Genomic DNA, 23,028 nt, shown 5'->3' with positions numbered 1-23,028 from the left:
GTAGCCCTAAGGAGGTGTAATATACAGTATTTTATAGAGATGCAGTATTTTATAGAGCATTTTGAGGCTCTGATAATTTTCTATAGCCAGTTCTAATATTAGGTTTTAAAAACTGAGAAACAAGGGCTAAGTTGTTTCACTTATTAGTAGGGCCTGATTAATTTTCTTATGTTTGTTTTGTATGTCAGTGACCTTTAATACGAATGAAAAACTGTATCTCACCGACCTAAAATCTTTGACTTGCAGCTCACAAGATATGCCCTAAGATGTATCTCTAGATTTTCCAGGTTCTTTTGAATCATGATTGAGCCAGAGAAATCTAAGAGTAATGAGTCATATTTAGCCTTTTTTTTTTTTTAAAGCTATTTCCCTCTTGACTCTTTGAGGTCAAGCATCCATAAATATTTGGCTTTTTTTGGTAAATTAACTTTATGATGAACACTGCCAAGATAAAATGCTTTGAAATAAAATACAAGATTTTTTTCTCTCATAACTTAGGAGTCCAATTGTTATGTAGATTTTATTGTTTAACCTCAGGAGACTTTGACTTGTCTTCAGGAAGAATAAATTTCTTTATAAACACAAATTTGTTATGAGTACAGTGATTTATAATTTTATGAGACAATTACATTTTGAATATTGCTTTGTCTTCTGCAGCCCATCTTCATTGCACTTTCCAACCTGTGGACTAGCTTCCAGGATGAAATTGTTTTGATTAGTGTCCTCAGTAATTTAACAACTCACCTTGAACCATTCCTGGGTGCTCATGAGCTACTCTTTCCTGAGAAAGTCATGCAGAATCTTCTTGAGGGGCTGACTGTGAAAACTGATGTGTCTAGAGTGAAAGAACACCTGGGTAATAGAAATCTTCGAATTGTCTCTAGAATGAAGTCACTCTTTTGTTTTAAAATTTTCATGGTTTGGGCACTTGGTGACCTCAGTCCAATGAGCATGGGACCCTGAATCTCAAGGTCATGAGTTCAAGCTTCACGTTGGGTGCAGTTTATTAAAAAAAAAAAAAAAAAAATTATCATGCTCTATCTTCCTGATAAGGTATTAAGCATCTTTCTTGATTAAAAGAATACTAATGTTCATCATAGAAAATGCAGAAGACAGAAAACATATGAACTGAGTACCTTACTATCCCATAATAGGCATTCTTAATGTTATTGTCATTGTTTTAGTTGATAGTGATGTTCCTTGCCTATGTGTTTCTATTTTAGTCTTAATGATTTTATTATTGATTGATTCATAGTAGGAAAGGATATTAATCCTTGCCATATTTGTTGCAAGTAAAGCTCTATTTCTTTGGAGTGCTATTTGCCATATATCTTCCTCAAAGTCAGGCTGAAACTTATAAATCAGTGAATTTTATCCCTGTAAATTTGAGCTTATTTTAGACCCTTTAAGAGATGCACTGATTCTTATGGAAAGGCTGTCTTTATTAACAAACTGCTTTTTACTTTTTTTGGTGTCTTCTGTCTTAGTTACAGGCAACTTGAAGTTCATGAGAAATGCCAAAATCGAGTCTGGGAGTTGTTGCCTAGAAAGATTTTCCCAGAAAATGAAACTAGATAATTTACTCCCTAAATTTCCTTTTCAAATTCAAATTTTGTAAAAGTGGAAAATAAAAATGACGTGCTTATTTCCATTCTTAAACTATTAGAATAAAAAAAAATCCTGTAAACTGAATTAGAGAGACTCAAAGGCATCTTTCCAGTTCAAGTTTTTTCTACTCCTTTTCTTTTATTAAAATAACATATCTACACAGATGCAACGTGAAATTGAAAAATTCAAGTCACTTCAACAGTAGGTATTAAACTCAACCACATTAGCAAAACAATCTTGGAGTTAATATGTTGTTTCCCCCATATGCTGCAACTTTATGTTCAATAGGACACTATCACGTTACTGATCCCAGTGAATTGAGAGACCTAATATTCTTCTGAAAGAATTTAATTAACACTTGCCACATCTCATCACTGTTTCGAGGATTTCAGTCATATCAGGAAAAAAGAAGAAGGTTTATCTTACTTCTAGTTGTGGCCACAAAGACATCTGTGGTATCGCTGTTTTGATACAGAGCCCCGCCCAGAAGCGTGGTAGGATTGCAAAAACTAAGACCCTTGAAGATCAGTTTTATAAGTACGTGTTTTTGTTTGGAGAAAAAAATTTGGACAATGTGTTTATCACATGTAAATAAGTAAGTAACCACCATTAGAAAGAATTTTGTAAAATGTAAAGAATAAAAATTGATACCTTGATATCAAAAGTAAGTTACTGAGAGATATTTCCTTGAATCTTTCTGCTCAGAACATTCTCTGTTGTTTCAAGAAGCAATTGTCCTAGTATTATATGAGCACCACATTCAAAGTATTTGGCCACCTCATATATTACAAGAACTCTGCTGTCTTGAATGAAGTTGATCTCTCTATTTTAGTCACGTAGCAGCTAGTCTTTTCTGCTCATTTCCTTGGGTTGTTTACTCTTCTCCTTGATTAAAGTTGTTCTTGTCCTCTTTCATTTTAGAAGATAGAGTACATCTGGTAGATTTCAGAAAACAAGAATGGCTTTTCCCAGAAACAACAGCAAATTTTGATAAGTTGTTAATTCAGTGTCGCGGATTTTGTCCTTATACATTTGCTACAACAGATGGTCTTCTCCTTCCAGGTATATTGTTGGGAATAATGTTACTTTCACTTCCGCATTTTTTCTTTGAATAAAGTGCTATCGTTGTCACTTTTTTTTTTTACTTACTCATTTTTTAAAATTTTATGGGATCTGATGATGAACTAAGAAGGGAACTGCAAAGATGATCCAGACCATCTTCATCTTTGAAGTACTCACAGAATGATCTGGTAGACTGACATAACCAAGAAATGCAGCTACAAATGACAAGTGATGGAATGTGTGTATAATGAAATATGGATGCCACAGTATCATAAAAGGACTGATGACTCATAGGTCCAATGAAGGATTCCAGAAATTCACATGGCATTGCGAAAGTAGATCATCTTCCAAAGTAATTACTTGAAAGAGCAACACTAATTTGGCTGGTTATGTTTATTAAATAATACACTGTCACTTTATGGTTACAGTCCATTGACATAAATCAGGATTTCTGCATAAGTCAGATCTGTCTAAGGAAATGGCAAGTATTTTATCAAATAAAATCTCCCTGTGATGTATATATTACGAGAGCTTCCTCAAAACAAAGAGTAAGCCAGAAATTATTACCCAAAAAGTGCTCTATGAATTGGAAATAAAAAGTCAGCTATAGTGAAAAGAGTTTGACAAAATTATTTATTATTTATGTACATATTTATGTATTTATGTATATACTTATTTATTTGAGAGAGAGTGAAAGAAAGCACAAGCAGGGGGAGGAGCAGAGGGAGAAGCAGACTCTCTGCTGAGGAGGGAGCCCGATGCAGGGCTCAGTCCAAGGACCCTAGGATCATGACCTGAGCAGAAGGCAGGTGCTTAACCGACTGAGCCACCCAGCCATCCCCGACAAAATTATTTCTAATTAACCTTACATCATTAACCTCTTCCTTTTCTCTGTTCTTTGTTATTTCTTTTGTTATATTTCATAGTTGTTTATTGCTTTTTTATTAGAAAGATTTCTTGGAACTGTGTGTATATATAGGCTAGAGAACACACATACTGGCTCATTTTTTTATGTTATTAGATTTTTCGTAATGGTAATAACAAGGTTTACCATAGGGAGCTGAGAGAATAGTATTCGGAGGCCCCATGAGGATCACTGATACTGGGGAGGAAATAGTCAAGAGCCATGAAGGAGTAAAACAGGACAAATATAGATGGTTTCTCCCCTTCCCTCCCCTTTCCCTTCCCCCTTCCCCCTTTCCTTTCTTTTCCTTTCCTTCCCCCTCCATCCATGCATCCAGCCCAGATAAGAAGGGAAGGGAGTCACGAGAGACAAAAACACAGAGAAACATGGCTGTAGGGCCACGACAGTCAGCATGATGTGGTTGGAAAATCTATGACTAAGATTCAGGAGAGCCTGGTTTCTAGTCTAGGTCTATTTGGACACTTCTAGCTTACTAACTAGGATTCTAATAAAAACAGAGAACTAGGAAAGTAGAAGGGCTTGTGAGTGTCAGAATCCTCTCTGAGTAAGCAGTCCTGATAACTTTGTTTACTACATTATTTATATTTACTACATTATTTTCTGGGCAGCAGCAATCTGCACTACCTCAGAGGAATTCTGTAGTACATCCCTCCTGTTCAGGACTGCAGACTACGTGGCTTAAACCCCAAGGGGACACTGTGGCTTACCAGTTGGGGTCCTTTGCACATGACATCCCTGATTTCATTGCGAACCAATCTCCCTTGCTCACTATTCCAGCCCTACTGGCCTTCTGGCTATTCTTGAACATTCCAGACACATTTTCACCTCAGAGCCTTTGCCTTGCTATTCCCTCAACTTGGAAAACTCTATGCCCCATACAGCTACCTGCCTTGCTCCTTCATTTTATTCAGCCTTCCTAGATCACCCGATCTAAAATATCAACCTCACCTTCTTCCTTTTACCATGTGTTTAGCTGACTTGATTCTTAATTTTTTTTTTTTTTTATCTGCAGTACTCTCTGGCCTATGGTGTATTTGTTGATTTACTGAGAACAGGAACTTTGTTTTCTTTTATATCCTTAGTGCCAGGAACAGGGCCAATACATTTTGTTGAACACGTTAAAAAATAAGTAAGACAGTATTATTATCTCTTATGAATTATGTGGATATTTAATAATTCCTATTTTATGTAGTATCTGTTCACAGTGGGAAATACTTCTTAACATAGAAACTTGTATTGGGGGCGCCTGGCTGGCTCGATTGGTGGAGCATGGGACTTCTGATCTTGGGGTTGTGAGTTCAAGCCCCTCGTTAGATGTAGAGATTACTTAAAAATAAAAAATCTTAAATAAAAACAGAAGAAGAAACCTGTATTTTGAAAAAGATGTCCTGTTTTTATAGTTTTTATAGAATTACTTTTGAAACAATGCTTGTAGTAGTTTAGTTAAAGGAGATTTGAAAAAACCATCAGATGTCTAAGTGGTTCTCATAAAAGATTTTCAAACATCTTATATCTGGATAGTAAATTTTTATATAAACCATAGTTTAAGATTAATTTAAATGAATTTCACATAAAATATCATTTAATAAAGTGTATCATTTAAAATTGCAAGTTGTACCATTTTAGCAAAATGAAAAGCGTAAATTGTATGTTAAATATTCAGTGTATGGGGATGGTTTCATGGATGTATTACAAACATAGAATCACTTACTATTTTATGCCTAATTCATTTCCTTTTCTTAATTTTCAGGAAATCCAGCAATTGGGATTTTGAAATATAAAGAGAAGTATTACACTTTCAATACCAGAGATGCTGCATACTTATTTGCAGAAAATCCTGAAAACTATATTGATTTAATTAGAGAAAAGGCCAAAAAAAATGCAGAATTAATTCAGCTCCTGGAACTTCATCAACAGTTCGAAACCCTCATTCCATATTCTCAGGTTAGCATAGTTGGTATTTTAAGAATTTATGACTTTTAAAAGTACAATTAATTTAAAGTTAGACTTTGTTGTAGAATGGTTCCTAAGTCCAGGCAGAGACAGGCTCTGAAGAGGGCCTCTAACACAGTCAGAAAGAGATTCATCCCCGAAGAGGGACACTAATGAAATCCAAAGAGAATAAGGAAAACAGGTGAAGGAGTCAAATTGATGAATTAGACTGGAAAACTCTGAAAGAGAAATACTACATTTAGATAAATAATTGGAACTATAGTATCTTCTTATCTAAAATTAAAGGAGCTTAGCACAGAAAACACAGGTGATAACTTAGAGCTGTAAGAGAACAGGTCTGTGTGTCTGTCTCTGCACTCCGCACTCTGTACCATGCTGCTTTCCTTACTATTTCTCTCTCGTATATCTTATTACCTGAGAGGGTAAGCTCTTTCCTTTCCCTTTTACTTTTTCAAAACTGTCTTAGATAGTCAGGCATAAATCTTTATATATCCATGTAATTTTCTTAATAAATTTGCCGAGTTCCCCCCCAAAATCTTCCTGAGATTTTAACTGGAATTGCATTAAAATAATCAAGTGAAATGATCAATAATTTTTCATGTTTATTATATTGGGTTGTCCCATCCATAAAAAGTACCCATTACTTAGTTTTTTTTAAGTAATTAGTAGTTTCATTAATTATGTCTTAATAAAACATAATGGTTTTAATTATATTTTTTACTCTGCCCATTTCTGAAACTATATAATCCCAGCAATGACTGGTAATGATAATAATAATATATGTTTTTCAATATGATGCCACTCAGTATGATGACACCTCCATTGAATTAACAATTCTCCTATGGAAAGGGTTTTATTTCTAGGCTCTCAACTGCATTCCACTGGCCTAGGCTTTTCCAGTTTTATATTTTTTATTCTTTTGTGGTGTCTTTTCACAAATGAAAGTTATGTATTTTATAAATATTTTTTCTCTCATGTCTTTAACTTTTCTGTCTTGTTTAAGAAATCCTCAAGTATCTTAGATCATAAAAATATTCTCCTACATTGTCTTGTAATGAATCTCGATTTACCTTTCACACCCAAGTTTTTAATTGACTTGGATTTGATTTTATGTTTGGGGGAGGTGAAGATCTAATTTTAATTTTTTTCCCATTTGAGTTGTGAATTGTCCCAGATTATTTGTTCAATACTCTGTCCTTTCCCTACATCTACAGTGTCTTATGTGCACAGACATAATTTTTAGGTTCTCTATTCAATTTTTCAGTTAAAAAAAATTCCTACATGTATCTTACTAGAGCTTTATTATAAGTTTTGATACGTGTTGACTAAGTTCTCCCACTCTTTCCTCTCTAAAGAATCTTGGCTATACTTGACTCTTGACTTTCCATTATAAATTTGAAAATTACATTGTCAAGTTCTATTAAAAAAACCTTGGAGGAATTATGAATTTGTGTGTCTATAGACAAGAATTGTTTGGCCTTGTTACCACTTATATATAACTTACAGACTTGTAAGATTCCTCAAAGACAGTGAAAGGCTAGAATCAGATCATCAGAAAGGTGTGCTATAAGTAGATAATTCATAGTTTTCCATTAAAGAACAATTCCCCCCCTCCCCTGGCCATTTAATTGGTCTTGTTTTTCCCTTTCTATATATTTAATTCCCAGCTCTTCCTCAGTGACTTTCATATTTCAGAGCTGTAGTTCTTATAATTATTTACTAGCCATTTACCTGAATTATATAATATTGCTAATCATCTTGCAGCATGTTTTTATCTCTCTAATTATATCATAACATCATTTTGAAGGCAAAAATGATATCTTATGTTAAATGGTAGGGCAATCAATGATTACCTGTTGCTTGATTTGGAGTAAGAATTTTTTTTTAAGTTCTTCTTTATTGAGAGAGTGAGAGAAAGAGCATGAGCGGGGGAGGAGGAGGCAAATGGGGAAGGAGAGGCAGATTTCCTGCTGAGCAGGGAGCCCAATGAGGGGTTTGATCCCAGGCCTCTGAGATCATGACTCAAACTGAAGGCAGATGCTTAACCAACTGAGCCCTCCAGTATGAAGTTAATCTTGAATGGACGGATACAGGAGATGTGGCACATACATATATACAGGAATATTACTGAGCCATAAAAAAGAATAAAATCTTGCCATTTGCTGCAACATGGTTGACTCAAGAGGATATTAAGCTAAGTGAAATAGGTCAGTCAGAGAAAGATAAATACCATATGATTTCATTCATGTATGGAGTTTAAGAGACAAAAATAATGGAAAAAGAGAAAAAAGGACAGACTCTTAAATATGGAGAACAATCTGGTGGTTGTCAGAGCAGAGGTGGGTGGGGGGATGCGTGAAATAGGTGAAGGGGATCGAGAGTAAGCTTATCATGAGGAGCACTGAGTAATGTTTAGAATTGTTGAGTCACTGTATTCTACAGCTGAAACTAATATATAACACTGTTATACCAGAATAAAAAAAAAAGCCGGTCCTCTCTCCCTTCTCTTTACTGTGATCTGAGTTCTTTGGACATCTACCACCCCCTCCAGCAATTTCATATACAGTATAATCATATCTTGTTTAGCCTGGAATTAATATTTAATATTTTAATAGTGAGGTTGTGAATGACACAGCAGAAAATGAAAATATCCAGCTGAAACAAAACCACCTTGGATAATATGCTGAGTATGCATAGTTTGGGTTCAAGATATATCCTAGGGGCTTCTGCCTGCCTTAGTCAGTAGAGCAGGGGATTCGCTTCTTGGGGTCATGAGTTCGAACCCCACACTGGGTGTAGAGATTATAAATAAACTTTAAAAATCCCATCATCAACTATCATTAAAAAAAGATATATCCTAAAGATGTTTTGATACTTTAAACAAATGTGATTCATATTTAATATTTAATGGCTATTTTAAACTCAGTTTTCAACAAACTATTCGCTTATGCTACCAATTTTGAGAGGGGCATTTAACTTAGGAATGAGTGACATTTGGTTTTCCCCTTCCAAAGTATGACTCCCATATTAACTTCACAAAGTCAGGTACAAAGAAATCCATAATGCCCAGGAAAGTTATCTCATTTAGTTCACTACTACAGGCTTATTTTCTCTGCTGTCTTTATGAGTATATTCCATGTTTTAAAATTCTTGTTTTTCTAACCTTTTTGTCATAGCTAAATATTTTTAGTTATCCCTAAATAATGCTTATTTTAAAATAAGTACTAATTACAAAACTTCATTTCTTTAGATGAAGGATGTTGACAAACATATAAAACCAATTACCATGTCTGAAAGTAGCACACAGACGGATACGCACATATTGCCCCCAACAATTGTGAGATCATATGAGTGGAATGAATGGGAATTAAGAAGAAAAGCTATAAAATTGGTTTGTAACAATATTTTTTAAAATTATTTATAGGTTGGGGATTTTTTTTTCTTTAAGACAGTGAAAGAGATGATTTATTGTATATTTATTGTATATATGTTACATTCAGCCACATACGAAAACAGAATTATTCCTACAAGTCACAGGTCCAGGGCATAGGACCAAAAGGGACAGTTTTGGTATGAGCTAGGTGGGTCTCTCAAAGGTGGTTGTTGTGATCAAATGGCAGTGGGTATTCTAGATCCACTGAATCAAGTTCTAGAAAGTCAGCATGCAGTTCAACAATTTGTACCAGCATCCTTGGCTTCTGGCTTTCCTTATGTCTATTCCTGTGGCTTCCATGGGTGTACAAGCTCGCTGTTTACTTGGACTTCTGCCCCGTCTTTCTCACTTCAGCCTCCACATTGCTTCTTCCTCCACTTGGCTTGTTTGGTGCAGGGTTTTCCAAGAAGATGGCACTAAGGCCGAGAGCTAGAGGTTGGGGAACTCTAATGTATCATTACTCATAGAGCTAGTAATTTAAATTATTTACATAAACTAATGAGTTGTATACAGCATTCTTTGCATATTAATTTTCCAGCTTTACCTTGTAAGATTGTCTCCTAATTTTAAGCATATAGACGAGATCGGGCGCGTTCAGGGTGGTATGGCCGTAGACTTTTAAGCATGTAGAGAAGGATGAAACTATTCTCAAATTATACCATCCAGTAACTACAACAATGGTAATTGCTCACTCTCTCTTTCTATACCCATCTATTGTGCTAATCGATGAGGGTCTAGTATCTAAAGCATTCTCAGCTTCCTCTATCATGGAAGTATACCCTTCTCTTTTTGGTTTTGGTTTTGTTTTTTTGAGGAGCAGAATATTACCTCTATTATATCCCAGATAGTGTCCCCTCTTGTTGTCAACATCTTCTCTACATGCAGTGAGCTCTCTTATCCTTCTGATTCTCAGTCACTTTAATTATAAGAGGTGCCTGCCCTCAAAGCATGGCTTTGAAACTCTCATCCATGTCTGACTCCATGGAATTCCTCCCATTCACTCTTTCTACAGTACCTCTCCATTTTAAACAACAAGTATTTAGAGTATGAAGGAAACTCTTATATCTGTAGCCTTTTCTTAGTATATTTTGTCCAGCTCTTCGATTGAAATCAGGTGTGGAAATAAACAAAGACTAACCCAAATGGGAACGGAGGCTATTTATTCAAAGTTTGCTATAGCAATGGAGTTAAGCACCATCACCTGTAGTTGGCAGAAGCGCCAAAGCAGGCGGGAGAAGAGGGAGAGCTTGATAGTGAAAAAAAGGAAGATTTAAAGAGTTTTCTGATTGGAGGTTGTTGACTGGAGGTGGGCTAACACAAAATGGGGGATATTATGTGATTAGTTTGGTGGGTATCATTCGCTTTCTCTGGTCGGTCCTTAACTGAAAGGTGGAGGCAGCAAAAAAATAGGGAAGCTGGCCAAGTCCTGCCTGTTCTGTGCTGATAGCTATGGCTACAGAAGTTGTGGGGGAGAGTTCTATTGTCCTACAAGGTATAGCCTTTGTCCATTTGAATATGCAGTGTTTTATAGGATTTTCACCAACCTTGACATTTTTCTTGCCCTCCTTTCTGGTGGCAGCTTTTCAGTCCCTTGATTTCCTGGGATGAGGAAGGATTAGCTTCCTGGTATATGTTCTAGATCTTTTTGTTCCATTAATATTGCTTTCAGTTACTCTTCTGTAGTTCATGAAGCTCCATCCCCATGTTCTTTTCTGTTATCTACTAAACTCACTTGAGCCCATTGGACATATACAAGGTAACATAAATATTCCTACTTTGTTCTTCAGAAGCTAATCTTCTAGCAAGTGACACTGATACACTAAAAATATTTCAGTACCTCTTGGTGAGTAGTATAACAGAAGCAAAATAAAAGTTGAATTCCAGATCTTTGAAAAATACCAGTGGAATTTTGATTGGGATGGCATTGAAAGTATAGATTGCTCTAGGCAGTATAGACATTTTAACAATGTTTATTCTTCTGATCCATGAGCATGGAATGGTCTTCCATCTTTTTGTGTCTTCTTCAATTTCTTTCCTGAGTGTTCTGTAGTTACTTGAGTACAGATCCTTTACCTCTTTGGTTAGGTTTATTCCCAGGTATCTTCTGGTTCTTGGTGCTATAGTAAATGGAATCGATTCTCTAATTTCCCTTTCTGTATTTTCATTGTTAGTGTATAAGAAAGCAACTGATTTCTGTACATTGATTTTGTATCCTGCCACATTACTGAATTGCTGTATGTGTTTTAGTAGTTGGGGGGTGGAGTCTTTTGGGTTTTCCATACAAAGTATCATGTCGTCTGTGAAGAGAGAGAATTTGACTTCTTCTTTGCCAATTTGAATACCTTTTATTTCTTTTTGTTGTCTGATTGCTGTTGCTAGGACTTCTAGTACTATGTTGAACAACAGTGGTGAGAGTGGACATCCTTGTCATGTTCCTGATCTCTAAGGGAAGGCTTCAGCTTTTCTCCCTTGAGGATGATATTCACTGTAGGTTTTTCAAAGATAGATTTTATGAAGTTAAGGAATGTTCCCTCTATCTCTATACTTTGAAGAGTTTTAATTAGGAACGGATGCTTTTTCTGCATCAGTTGAGAGGACCATGTGGTTCTTCTCTCTTATCTTATTGATATGTTCTATCACAATGATTGATTGACTTGAGAATGTTGAACCATCCTTGCATCCCATGGATAAATCCCACCTGGTCATGGTGGGTAATCTTTTTAATGTACTGTTGGATCCTATTAACTAGGATCTTGTTGAGAATCTTGGCATCCATGATGAATATGTCATCAGAGATATTGGTCTGAAATTCTCCTTTTCGGTGGGGTCTTTGCCTGGTTTGGGGATCAGGGTAATGCTGGCTTCATAAAAAGAGTCTGGAAGTTTTCTTTCTGTTTCTATTTTTTGAAACAGCTTCAGGAGAATAGGTGTTATTTCTTCTTTGAATGGTTGATAGAATTCCCCAGGGAATCCATCAGGTCCTGGGATCTTGTTTCTCAGGAGGTGTTTTTTTTTTTTTTTCTTTTTCTTTTTTAAAGGTTTTATTTATTCATTTAACAGAGAGGGAGGGTACAAGCAGGGAGAGCAGCAGGTAGAGTGGAAGGGAGAAGCAAGCTCTCTGCTGAGCCAGGAGCCAGATGTGGGACTTGATCCCAGGACTCTGGGATCACGATCTGAGCCGAAGGCAGCCACTTAACGAACTGAGCCACCCACGTGTCCCAAGATTCTGTTTATTTGACAGAGACACAGCGAGAGGGAACATAAAGAGTAGCAATGGAAGAGGGAAAAGCAGGCTCCCTGCAGAGCAGGGAGCCCAATGCGGGACTCAATCCTGGGACCCTGAGATCATGACCTGAGCCAAAGGGAGATGCTTAACAACTGAGCCACCCAGGCGCCTTTGTTTTTTGGGAGGCTTTTGATCACTGCTTCAATCTTGTTACTAGATATTGGTCTCTTCAGGTTGTCAATTTCTTCCTGGTTCAGTTTTGGAAGTTTATAGGTTTCTAGGAATGCATCCATTTCATCTAGGTTGCTTAACTTACTGGCATATAACTTTTGATAATAAATTCTGATGATTGTTTCTATTTCCGTGGTGTTAGTCATGTTTGCTCCCTTTTCATTCATAATTTTATGAATTTGGGTCCTCTCTCTTTTCTTTTAGATTAGTTTGGCCAGTGGTTTATCGATCCTATTGATTCTTTCAAAAAACCACTTTCTCGTTTTGTTGATGTGTTATACTGTATCTCTAGTTTCTATCTCATTGATCTCTGCTCTACTCTTGATTATTTCCTTTCTTGTGTGTGGGGTTGGCTTAATTTGTTGTTGATTCTCCAGTTCTTTAAGGTGCAAAGAGAGCAGGTGTATTCGGGATTTTTCAGTTTTTTTGAGGGAGGCTTGGGTGGCTATGTATTTCCCTCTTAGGACTGCCTTTGCCATATCCCATAGGTTTTGGACCAATATGTCTTCATTCTCATTGGTTTCCATGAATTGTTTAAGTTCTTCTTTGATTTCCCAGTTGATCCAAACATTCTTAAGCAAGATGGTCTTTAGCTTCCAAGTGTTTGAATTCCTTCCATACTTTTTCTTGTGGTTGAGTTCCAGTTTCAAAGCATTGTGGTCTGAGAATATGCAGGGAATAATCTCAGTCTTTTGGTATTGGTTGAGCCCTGATTCGTGACCAAGTATGTGATCTATTCTGGAGAAAGTTCCATGTGCGCATGAGAAGAATGAGTATTCTATTGTTTTAGGGTGGAATATTCTGTATATATCTATGAGGTATATTTGGTCCAATGTGTCATTGAATGCACTTTTTTCTTTATTGATTTTCTCCTTGGATAATCTGTCTGTTACTGAGACTGGCATGTTACGATCCCCTACCATAATGAATTGGAACAAACCATCCCAAAATTTGTATGGACCCAGAAGAGACCCTGAATTGCTAAGGAAATGTTGAAAAAGAAAAACAGAACTGGGGCATCACGTTGCCTGATTTCAAGCTTTACTACAAAGCTGTAATCACCAAGATGGTACTGGCACAAAAACAGACACATAGACCAGTGGAACAGATTAGAGAGCCCAGACATGGACCCTCAACTCTATGGTCAAATAATCTTTGACAAAGCAGGGGAAAAAATCCACTGGAAAAAAAGACAGTCTCTTCAACAAATGGTGCTGGGAAATTGGACAGCTATGTATAGAAGAATGAAACTCGACCATTCTCTCACACCATACACAAAGATAAACTCGAAATGGATAAAAGACCTCAACATGAGGCAGGAATCTATCAGAATCCTAGAGGAGATCATAGGCAGTAACCTCTTTGACATTGGCCACAGCAACTTCTTTTAAGACATGTCCCCAAAAGTAAAGGAAACAGAAGTGAAAATGAACTTCTGGGACTTCATCAAAATCAAAAGTTTCTGCACAGCAAAGGTCAACAAAACCCAAGAGACAACCCTTCTCTTCAACAGAATGGGAGAAGATTTTTGGAAATGACACAACAGATAAGGGGCTGATATCCAAGATCTATAAAGAACTCCTCAAACTCAACACCCAAAAAAACAGATAAACATGTTAGAAAATGGGCAGAAGATATGAACAGACACTTCTCCAAAGAAGATATACAAATGGCTATCAGACAAATGAAAAAATGCTCATCATCATTAACCATCAGGGAGATTCAAATCAAAACCACATTGAGATACCACCTTACACCAGTTAGAATAGCCAAAATCAACAAGACAGGAAAGAACAAGCAGTGGAAAGGATGTGGAGAAATGGGAACCCTCTTAACACTGTTGGTAGGAATGCAAGTTGGTGTAGCCTCTTTGGAAAACAGTGCGGAGATTCCTCAAAAAATTAAAAATAGAGCTACCCTATGACCCTGCAATTGCACTACTGGGTATTTAATCCAAAGATACAGATGTAGTGAAAAAAGGGCCATCTGTACCCCAATGTTCATAGCAGCAGTGGCCACAGTTGCCAAATTGTGGAAAGAGCCAAGATGCCCTTCAGCAGACGAAAGGATAAGGAAGATGAGGTCCATAATATACAATGGAGTATTATGCCTCCATCAGAAAGGATGAATACCCAACTTTTGTATCAACGTGGATGGAACTGGAAAGAGATTATGCTGAGTGAAATAAGTCAAACAGAGAGAGCCAATTATCATATGGTTTCACTTACTTATGAAGCATAAGGAATAACACAGAGGACATTGAGAGATGGAGAGGAGAAGTGAGTTGGGAGAAATCAGAGGGGGAGACAAACCATGAGAGACTTTGGACCCTGAGAAACAAACTGAGGGTTTTGGAGGGGCGTGGGGTGGGGGATTGGGTGATCCTGGTGGTGGGTATTAAGGAGGGTACATAGTGCATGGAGCACTGGGTGTGGTGCATAAACAATTTTGGAACACACACAAAAAATTAAATTTAAAAAAAGTTGACTTCAGTGACATTTGAAGTTGGTCTGAGGTATGAATAGGTAAAGGAGAAGAAGGGAGCGATGGCTGGATAGAATATGAGAGGTAGAGGTGCCAACATACATCTGAACTGGGAATGCTAAGAGATTGGGGTATTCAGTGGGGCTGCAATGCATACTGATTGAGCCCTCTCTTCCCATTCCTCAGCCTCCACTTCACTCTGTTTCCCACTGGAGACCTAGTAATTACCCTGTAGAATTGCATCACGTTGAATGCCAGCTCCCCATATATTACTGGTACAACCTGCCGATAGGACAAAACTGAGTGTATTACTTAAAGCTGTAGTACGAACCACCACCTCAGGAGAGCCTTGGAAGTGTCTTGAGGGGGAAGAGGAAGGTCAGAATTTATTGAGAATGGGAAGTATGGTGTGGAAGACAGGTCTTTCAGTGCCAAGTGTAGGTCAGGGGAGGGGATGAAGGCTTGAACTGGATCGGGTAAAGATCTTGAGAAAGGAGCTCAGCATTGATGGGAATCAAGGGTGAAGATTTATGGGGCAGGGGTGCAAAGAATGTTAGGGCGTAATATCTGTATTGATGCTTAGGACTGAAGGTATATCTTTCAGGATGTTCTGTAGTGAAGAGTCAAGTTATTTGCTTTGGCAGGGGTCTCTTGGAATGGTAAAATCCTGCTAATGAGGACAATGGAATAGTGAAGTCATATTAATGTAGACAGAAAACTCAGTGTTGGGGGAAAAATGGTTTCAGTTCTCACTTACCCACAGTGTCTCAAAATCTGGAATGTTTCCTCTCATTCCAGGTCTTTACTTTTTAACTCACAGGCTCTAATGCTTCTGAGTTTTCTCCTTGGACTTCCTCATTGCTTCAGCAAATCATAGTCTCCTCTTTATAAACTCCTCTTTGCTTCCCAGCCTGAGTAATCTGTTTAATTTCATGTTTACTAGTAATCCATGAAAAGAGTAAGCAAGATGTAGAATACTGTAAAATATAACTTAAAGCCATTAGAACTTTTTATATTAAAAGCTATGGGTGAGATCCATTTAAAAAAGACAAAGGAAATCGTAAATTTTTGTCTTTTAAAACAATAAACCAAGCATGGTGGGAAAATCCAAGTGGTATGAATCTCAAAGTATAATAGTGAAGGAATTAGAAAATTATACTAATAAATAATTGAGCTCACTGTTAAGTTTGAATCTGCATGTTCTTTCTTTGGGCCCATTTTCAACCTTTCATGTATTTTTCTATATCTTGGCAAAATTTTATAATGCTCTAATTTTTCTAATGTTTTGATGTTTTGTAGAAAAATGCTGTGTTGGAGGGCTAATTTCTTTATGGATTGAGAAAAAAGATTAGTCTGATATTATTTGTTCTTTAGAGATGGGCTAATTCCTGTATATTCTCTTTCTTTTTAGGCCAATTTGCGTCAGAAAGCTACTCACTCGGTACAAACTGATCTCAGTCACATGAGAAGAGAAAATTGTTCACAGGTGTACCCACCCAAGGATGCTGGCACTCAGTCTAAGAGAGAAGGCAGCAGCCGAGTGCCCAGGCCCCAGATTTATATAGCTGGTCTCCGTGGAGGACAGGGTAAAGTCACCTATGGGGTCAAGGTGAACTTAACTAGAGCTGTTGATGAGACATAGTTACAGAGTGAATTTTTAAAGGAGATCTCACCAAGTTATAAGCGGAGGCCAATATTGGCAAGTATCTTTGCATCCCTGAAAATTAGTTAATTTTGTGGGTCTGGCATATTCATCAGTTGTGTGAGTGTTTTCTGAATTCTCGTGTGTATTCACTGTCAACCTACTACAGAAAACTAGAAGTTGTTCTCTGTAACACATTTTGCGTTCTATTAAAATTGAACAGTAAAACTCTGTCCACTTAGCTTTTATTTGCTAGAAAAAGTTTGGCGATGTTAAGGACTGAAATTATAATGCTCTTTAGATATTAATATATTTATAAGATTATGACTGAGATAGAAGTTTATTTCTAAAATCCTATTTAATGTTAAACATTACAATTTTAAAGTCTAGTCAATATTTGCAGCCTCATTAGTTATTGAATGTTAACATGGATTAAATTGAAGTATAATAAGACCTTGCTAATTTGGAATAACTAGAGCAGAGGTCCACATGAATTTTAAAAATCTAGAAATTTTACATAAAATCTGGATTTCTGGCCCACTGGAAAAAACATCAGAATATTTGACAGTACTTGGCTAACATTCCTGTGAGCAACAGCTGTACTCTTTCATAGGCCAGGCACGTCCAGTCCCTGTTACTGCTGCCTTGCCTTATTGGCCTGAGCCCATTGGCAGTTGTGTTTAGGGCCCATGTGCTTTACTGGTAGCTGAATTTTAGAGCTATTGTTTTATTACTGTCTTACGTACTTCTAATACCAACTCCTGGACAATAAAGACTCCCAGGTGGAGGGACTGTTAAACATGCTTTAATGACAAGGGGATCGTTTATATTTAATATATTTTTTCCTGCCTTGCTGACTTTTTAAGGTGCTTTCATAATTGGTTTTCTATGTAGGTTAAATGTTACTTGTAATATGCATATGTTTCAAAATCCATTTTCCACATATATCATAAAGGTAAACTTCGAAGAGAACTACTTCTCAGTGTTCATGATTTTCATATCTGTAGTTCAAAAATGATGTTAAAGATAGGCTGGCTGGCTGTTGAGGCAAGGCCTGGGGCAGGGGACAGGGGGTGGGGGGGCAGGGATCTGACTTGCAGGTGGTGGGAGGATGAGAGACAACACTGAACTTTACGTCAGGTGTTTTACTTTATCTGTTCCGTCCACCCTCATTCGGTTCTGCAAGATTCCTAAACACGGAAAAGGATGGCTGGAAAGTCATAATTCTCGGTTATCAAGTTAAGGCTGAAAATAAAATTTCCAAATAATAAAAATACCAAACCCAGTTTGAAAAGCTCAATTTAGTATCAGAAGGTTGCCTGGTAAGTACAACAGAACCAGAATGAAGGGAGCTAGACCAAATGGCCCTCCGCTGGGATCTTGATCATTCACCCAAGCTCTGGTGCTCTCTAAAGATCCCACCACATGCTGGAACCCTCCTCAGATGGTCACACCCATTTCAGCAGATTGCAGGCCGAACTCATTTTCTCAGACAGACTTGTTCCTTCCTTTGTACAAAGGCCTCACTGTCTACTCAGTAGCAGACATTTAAAACTTCTTGACAGCCTTTGTCCTAATGCCCCTACATTAATAAGTCATCAAGCTCTGTTGATTTGGTTTGGATCGTCTGTATCTTTCTGTTTTCACCACCACTGCTATTGTTTAGGACTTAGTCCTATTACCTGATTCACTGGCATGTCTCTAACATACAAATGTGATCACTGTCACCCTGCCCCCTTCCCCCAATTTTTGCTTCCCTCACTTAAACACCTACCAAGACTCATTTCTATTACAGAGGTGATAATGGAACAACTCCCTTAGATATGATGTAAGACTTTTCAGAATATATCCATTTCTCTTCCAGTTTCCTTTGCTGCTCCTCTCTTGCTATCTCCCTACACTGTACATATGAGGGAAGTCGAACCAAACTCTTCAACTATGTCATTGTCTTTAATACCATGATCCTCTGGTCTTGCTTTTCACTGTTGCCTGGAATGTATTCCACAGGCGCCCCTACAAGATTACGAGATTAGTTTGTCCTCAAACAGGCTGATTGGATTTTACCTTTACAATGAAGGTTTCCTCCCATCACCTTGGAGAGAATGAATTGCCTTTTCCCTTGGATTTTTGCTACATTTTATTTATGCCCTTAGTATTTTTTTTTGAAAGATTTCATTTATTTATTTGACAGACAGAGATCACAACTAGGCAGAGAGGCAGGCAGAGAGAGGGGGGGAAGCAGGCTCCCCGCTGAGCAGAGAGCACAATGCGGGGCTCGATCCCATGACCCTGAGATCATGACCCTGAGATCATGACCTGAGCCGAAGGCAGAGGCTTTAACCCACTGAGCTACCCAGGTGCCCCGTATGCCCTTAGTATTGTACTTAAAGTCAACGGGTATACATGCGGTCATCTGTATTCTCTCTGTTAGACTGTAAATTTCTTGAGATTTGAACTGTATTCTAGCCATTTTTATACTCTGGCATTTGTATAGAATGTTGTTCAGTGAATGAAGGAAGAAAATGAATAAATGAAAGCACAAACTGGAGGCAGGATATTGGTTGAGTGATTATTTTAATAGTCAAGGTGGGAATTGGTAAGGAGCTCAGCAGCAGAGTAGTCATTGGAAAAGAAGAAAGAGAGGAACAGAGGAAAAAGATTATTTTTTGAGAGGTGGTGAGAAATGAATTTGGATAAGTCATGTTGGTATAGTTTTTGGAGACGTTGAAAGCCAGACAGAGGAATATATTGCCTGTCTGTAGTCAGACATTAGGAAACCATTGCAGATTCTTGAACAGAATATTGATTATGGGAGGGAGATGCTATGTTTGGGGAGAGGACTAGGAAGATGTTGCAAGAATTAGGGCATGGGATTATGGATGACATGAAGGGCAAATGTGAGATTTAATGAATAGGATAGAACATCTCAGGAAAAGGAAGAACAAATCACATATGATCTCAGGGTGTCTACTCTAGGAGACTGAGGATAATTGGGAAGAGGAGCTGGTTGATCAAAAAAGAGAACACATTCAGTACTAGAAAAATTGTGTCTAAGGGGTGACAAAAATAATAAAGCAAAGGTGACTGGAATTTGAACCGGACAAAGATAATTTGGGATGTCATTCCCAAGGGAATGGGAATAGAATGAGGAGGAAGAGACAAAATGAGAGCAATGAGCAGTCAGAGTAGTAGAAAAAGACATAAAGGAATCTCTGTGGTCAAGGAAGTAAGGTCAAGGTCTACTACTTATTAGCTGTGTTATTTAATATTTCTCTGCTACAGTTTTTCCATCACGGAAATTGGGATACTAACAGTTCCTAACCCATTGGGCTGTCAAGAGGATTGAATGAGTTAACTCATGCAAAGCATTTGCATGGTTAAGTGCTTGGTTAATGTTAGCCAAGAAAGGAGGGAGTCTCCAGTGTCTCATTCTACCACACTGCCATCCTCACTCTGCCCACTTTCTGGTTTCAAGTTCTCAGTCAGTGCCTTGAATAATGCTTGGCACATTATGGCTTTCAGTCAATGTCTGATGGATAAATAGAAGAGGATGAGAAACGAGAAAAGGTCAATGGAGTAGGCAACTGCTGAGCTCCGTTTTAATAGAGTAGACTTGAGTAGACTTCTAACTTGAGTAGAAGTAAAATTGTAGGAAGCAGAAAATGGTAGAAATAAGTACAGACTACAAATCAGTACTGCTTGGCAGAAAAAGAAAAACAAGATTATGGTGGCTAAAAAAGGAAGCAGAGGCAAGGGAGCATTAAGCTCCAATAAGAAATGTTTAGATGTGTTACTCATGTTTTGCTCTTTAAGTCTAGACACTGAATTTTACATTGTCTCCTTGTATTTTTTAACTTTCTCAAATGCAACAGTTCTTTTTGGCGTGTCTTTAGTAATATTACACCATAGGAAAGAATTGTTTTAAAATACTAACCTAGCAAATTGGGATGTAATTTTCTTAATAGCAAAATGAGAAACATATGCTTAAATTGTCATGGAAACAATTATGTTTAGGTGTCTACATTTGCCTAAATGTTCTTTATGGCTAATGATTTACTGTACTTGAAACTTCACCACTTTTAATAATCTGTTAGGTAGCTACATCCTTGAATTTAACTATAATTTCCTTAAGCCTTTTGGTATTGCTCACTGCATGGGCTACAGCTGTACTTTAGTACCAATGGATAGAGAAATGGCTTCCTTTTATATAATTCATTGAGACTAGGGTAGCTCTCATGTCTGATCAGACATAGAAGTGAGCAGGATTTCAAGGCAAATATTGTAGCTTGGTAATGACAGTCAGGAACATCCGGGTTTCAGGTGGCGATAGCAGTAGCTGTTTGAGACATGTCAGGTTAGCTTATCATCGGGCAAAAATGACCCTATGGTTCACATGTCAAAGATGACTGCTTCTTGCAATAATCACAGCTGTAGAGAAGGCCGGTCACACATAAGAGAAGCACACTAAGTCACTAGATTTTCCTCCAAGACTGAGGAAAATTCAGAATGAGTAAGTAAAATTTAGCTCAAATGTAAAGAGTGTAAATATCTGCTTGGCCATTCATTGGGCTGGGGTAATAAACAGAAACGCCAGCTGGAAAGGTAACAGGAAATAATATTTCTCTGAAGGGTATGCTCAGTACAGTATAATAACCACACCCTCTTCTGAGTGTCTACTTTCCAACGCAGTGAAACATTTTGTTCTCTGAAAGCATCCGCTGTTAGGAACCTTGTTATTGAAATTGTTGTCAGTAGGAATGAAATGGCCCGTTTTTGCTTTGACACAAAAAAGGGCCTCAATTTCCAACCTAGAAGCAAAGCCTTCATTTCAGGGGCTCCTGAACACAACAGTCCACGTCCTGTAACTTTGTTGTTTTCGAAAAACAGGATCCTGACACTGTTCTTCAGTCCAGATCTGATGTTGACTTCTTTATGAACAGCTCTGCTTCAAATCTATCCAAACACCGCTTCCTTGAAATTTCACCCAAGTCTAACCATCTCCCAGATTTTATAACTCTTTGTTTCCAGAGACATACCACACAATTTCTCTGGTGTGAGATTTCTTTCATTGGAGTGGGTCAATAATCCTGATTCTCTCTAAATATACGTTTGTACCTAGTGGTCTTGGGCTGGACAGGTTAGGACAGGAGACATCAAAATCTAGTCAAGGTTCATGCCAATGGAGTAGGAAGTCTTTTGGGCAATTAAAATTTATTAAGAAAAGTAGGATTCAGTAGCATATGTTATGTGAACCAGAAATGTCACAAAAAATAGCCCAACAGCCTTTTATCTACCACCCTAATTATAATCAGTGTGTGTGTGTGAGAGAGAGATACTATTCTCTACCAGAAAAAAACATAGTTCCTTGAAGTGTAGTTGATTCTATGACCCAGGACAGGGAAATATTAAGATTGGCTGGAACCTCTTGTTGCCAGAAATAAAGAATGCTTTAAAAACCTTGTGCAGATGTAAAGAAAGAAGTAGGCTTACAGGGCCATATTGGCATAACTTGAGCATCAAAAGGAGAATAATTATATTTAATTAAGTTGAGACCATAATGATACTCCATTTTTTAAAAGATTTTATTTATTTATTTGACAGAGATCACAAGTAGGCAGAGAGGCAGGCAGAGAGAGAGGAGGAAGCAGATGCCCCGCTGAACAGAGACCCCAATGCAGGGCTCGATCCCTGGAATCATGACCTGAGCCAAAGGCAGAGGCTTTAAACCCACTGAGCCACCCAGGCACCCGCATAATGATACTCCCAAATGGGAAGAGATAAACTGTACAAAGCTGTAGTTATAAAATAAAAGAAGGAATGTTTGTTGGAATGTTTTCTATTATTAAAATTAATTTCAGAGAAGGCCATGAGTTTTTTAAGTGTATGTGTAAGAATATATGCAATAGTGAATGTACCAATTACAAGAAGAGGTAAGAAGGACCAGTGAGTACACATACAACCCCATAGAGGGAAGGTCCAATAGTGTTCCAAAATGAGGTTACTCAAATGTCCGAGCTTCTTCTAATAGTAATGTGATGCTAATAAGGTATGCAAAATTTTCCAATAATTTTAGTAGACTAGATTTATCTACTTGTATGCATATCTAATGATGAGGCAATTGTGTACAACAATCACTCAAACCTCTAAAAAGTGATTTTAGGGAAAGATGGTGCTACAGGAGGTGTATGCTTCTGGGTCTCTCAGATTCTTGTATCCCTTTTCCTATAAGGGCTGATGTACCTTTATAGTATTTTTAACCAATCCACGTGATATCCGGAAAGCCTTTCATTTTGCCAATGAATTATTTCTAGCATCGCTTATGCTAATTAATATCTACAGTGAAAGAAGATTATAGCGGTTGAAGTAAATGCCTGTTGACACGTCTGACATTTTTGAAGCCCTTTTGTTGTGAGAAGATCATGTAGTTAGAATGTCTGGCCAAGTAAATATCCATGACAATGCTG

The 23,028-nt window shown here is 37.5% G+C and overlaps 1 protein-coding gene across 1 annotated transcript in view; it reads left to right on the top strand.

Annotated features, from left to right (window-relative positions):
- The window catches only part of CFAP206 (cilia and flagella associated protein 206), a 33,740-nt gene extending 17,063 nt beyond the window's left edge, over positions 1 to 16,677 (top strand). The window contains exons 9-13 of the mRNA XM_046006381.1: positions 658 to 856; positions 2,530 to 2,670; positions 5,346 to 5,539; positions 8,799 to 8,939; positions 16,334 to 16,677. Coding sequence (XP_045862337.1) covers positions 658 to 856; positions 2,530 to 2,670; positions 5,346 to 5,539; positions 8,799 to 8,939; positions 16,334 to 16,564 — 906 coding nt within the window. The 3' untranslated portion in view covers positions 16,565 to 16,677. The remainder of the gene's footprint in view (positions 1 to 657; positions 857 to 2,529; positions 2,671 to 5,345; positions 5,540 to 8,798; positions 8,940 to 16,333) is intronic.
- Positions 16,678 to 23,028: the final 6,351 nt, after the last annotated feature.

Source organism: Meles meles, chromosome 5 (genome assembly GCF_922984935.1).
Source record: "Meles meles chromosome 5, mMelMel3.1 paternal haplotype, whole genome shotgun sequence".
Taxonomy (NCBI): domain Eukaryota; kingdom Metazoa; phylum Chordata; class Mammalia; order Carnivora; family Mustelidae; genus Meles; species Meles meles.
This window is presented reverse-complemented; position numbering and strand designations above follow the sequence as displayed.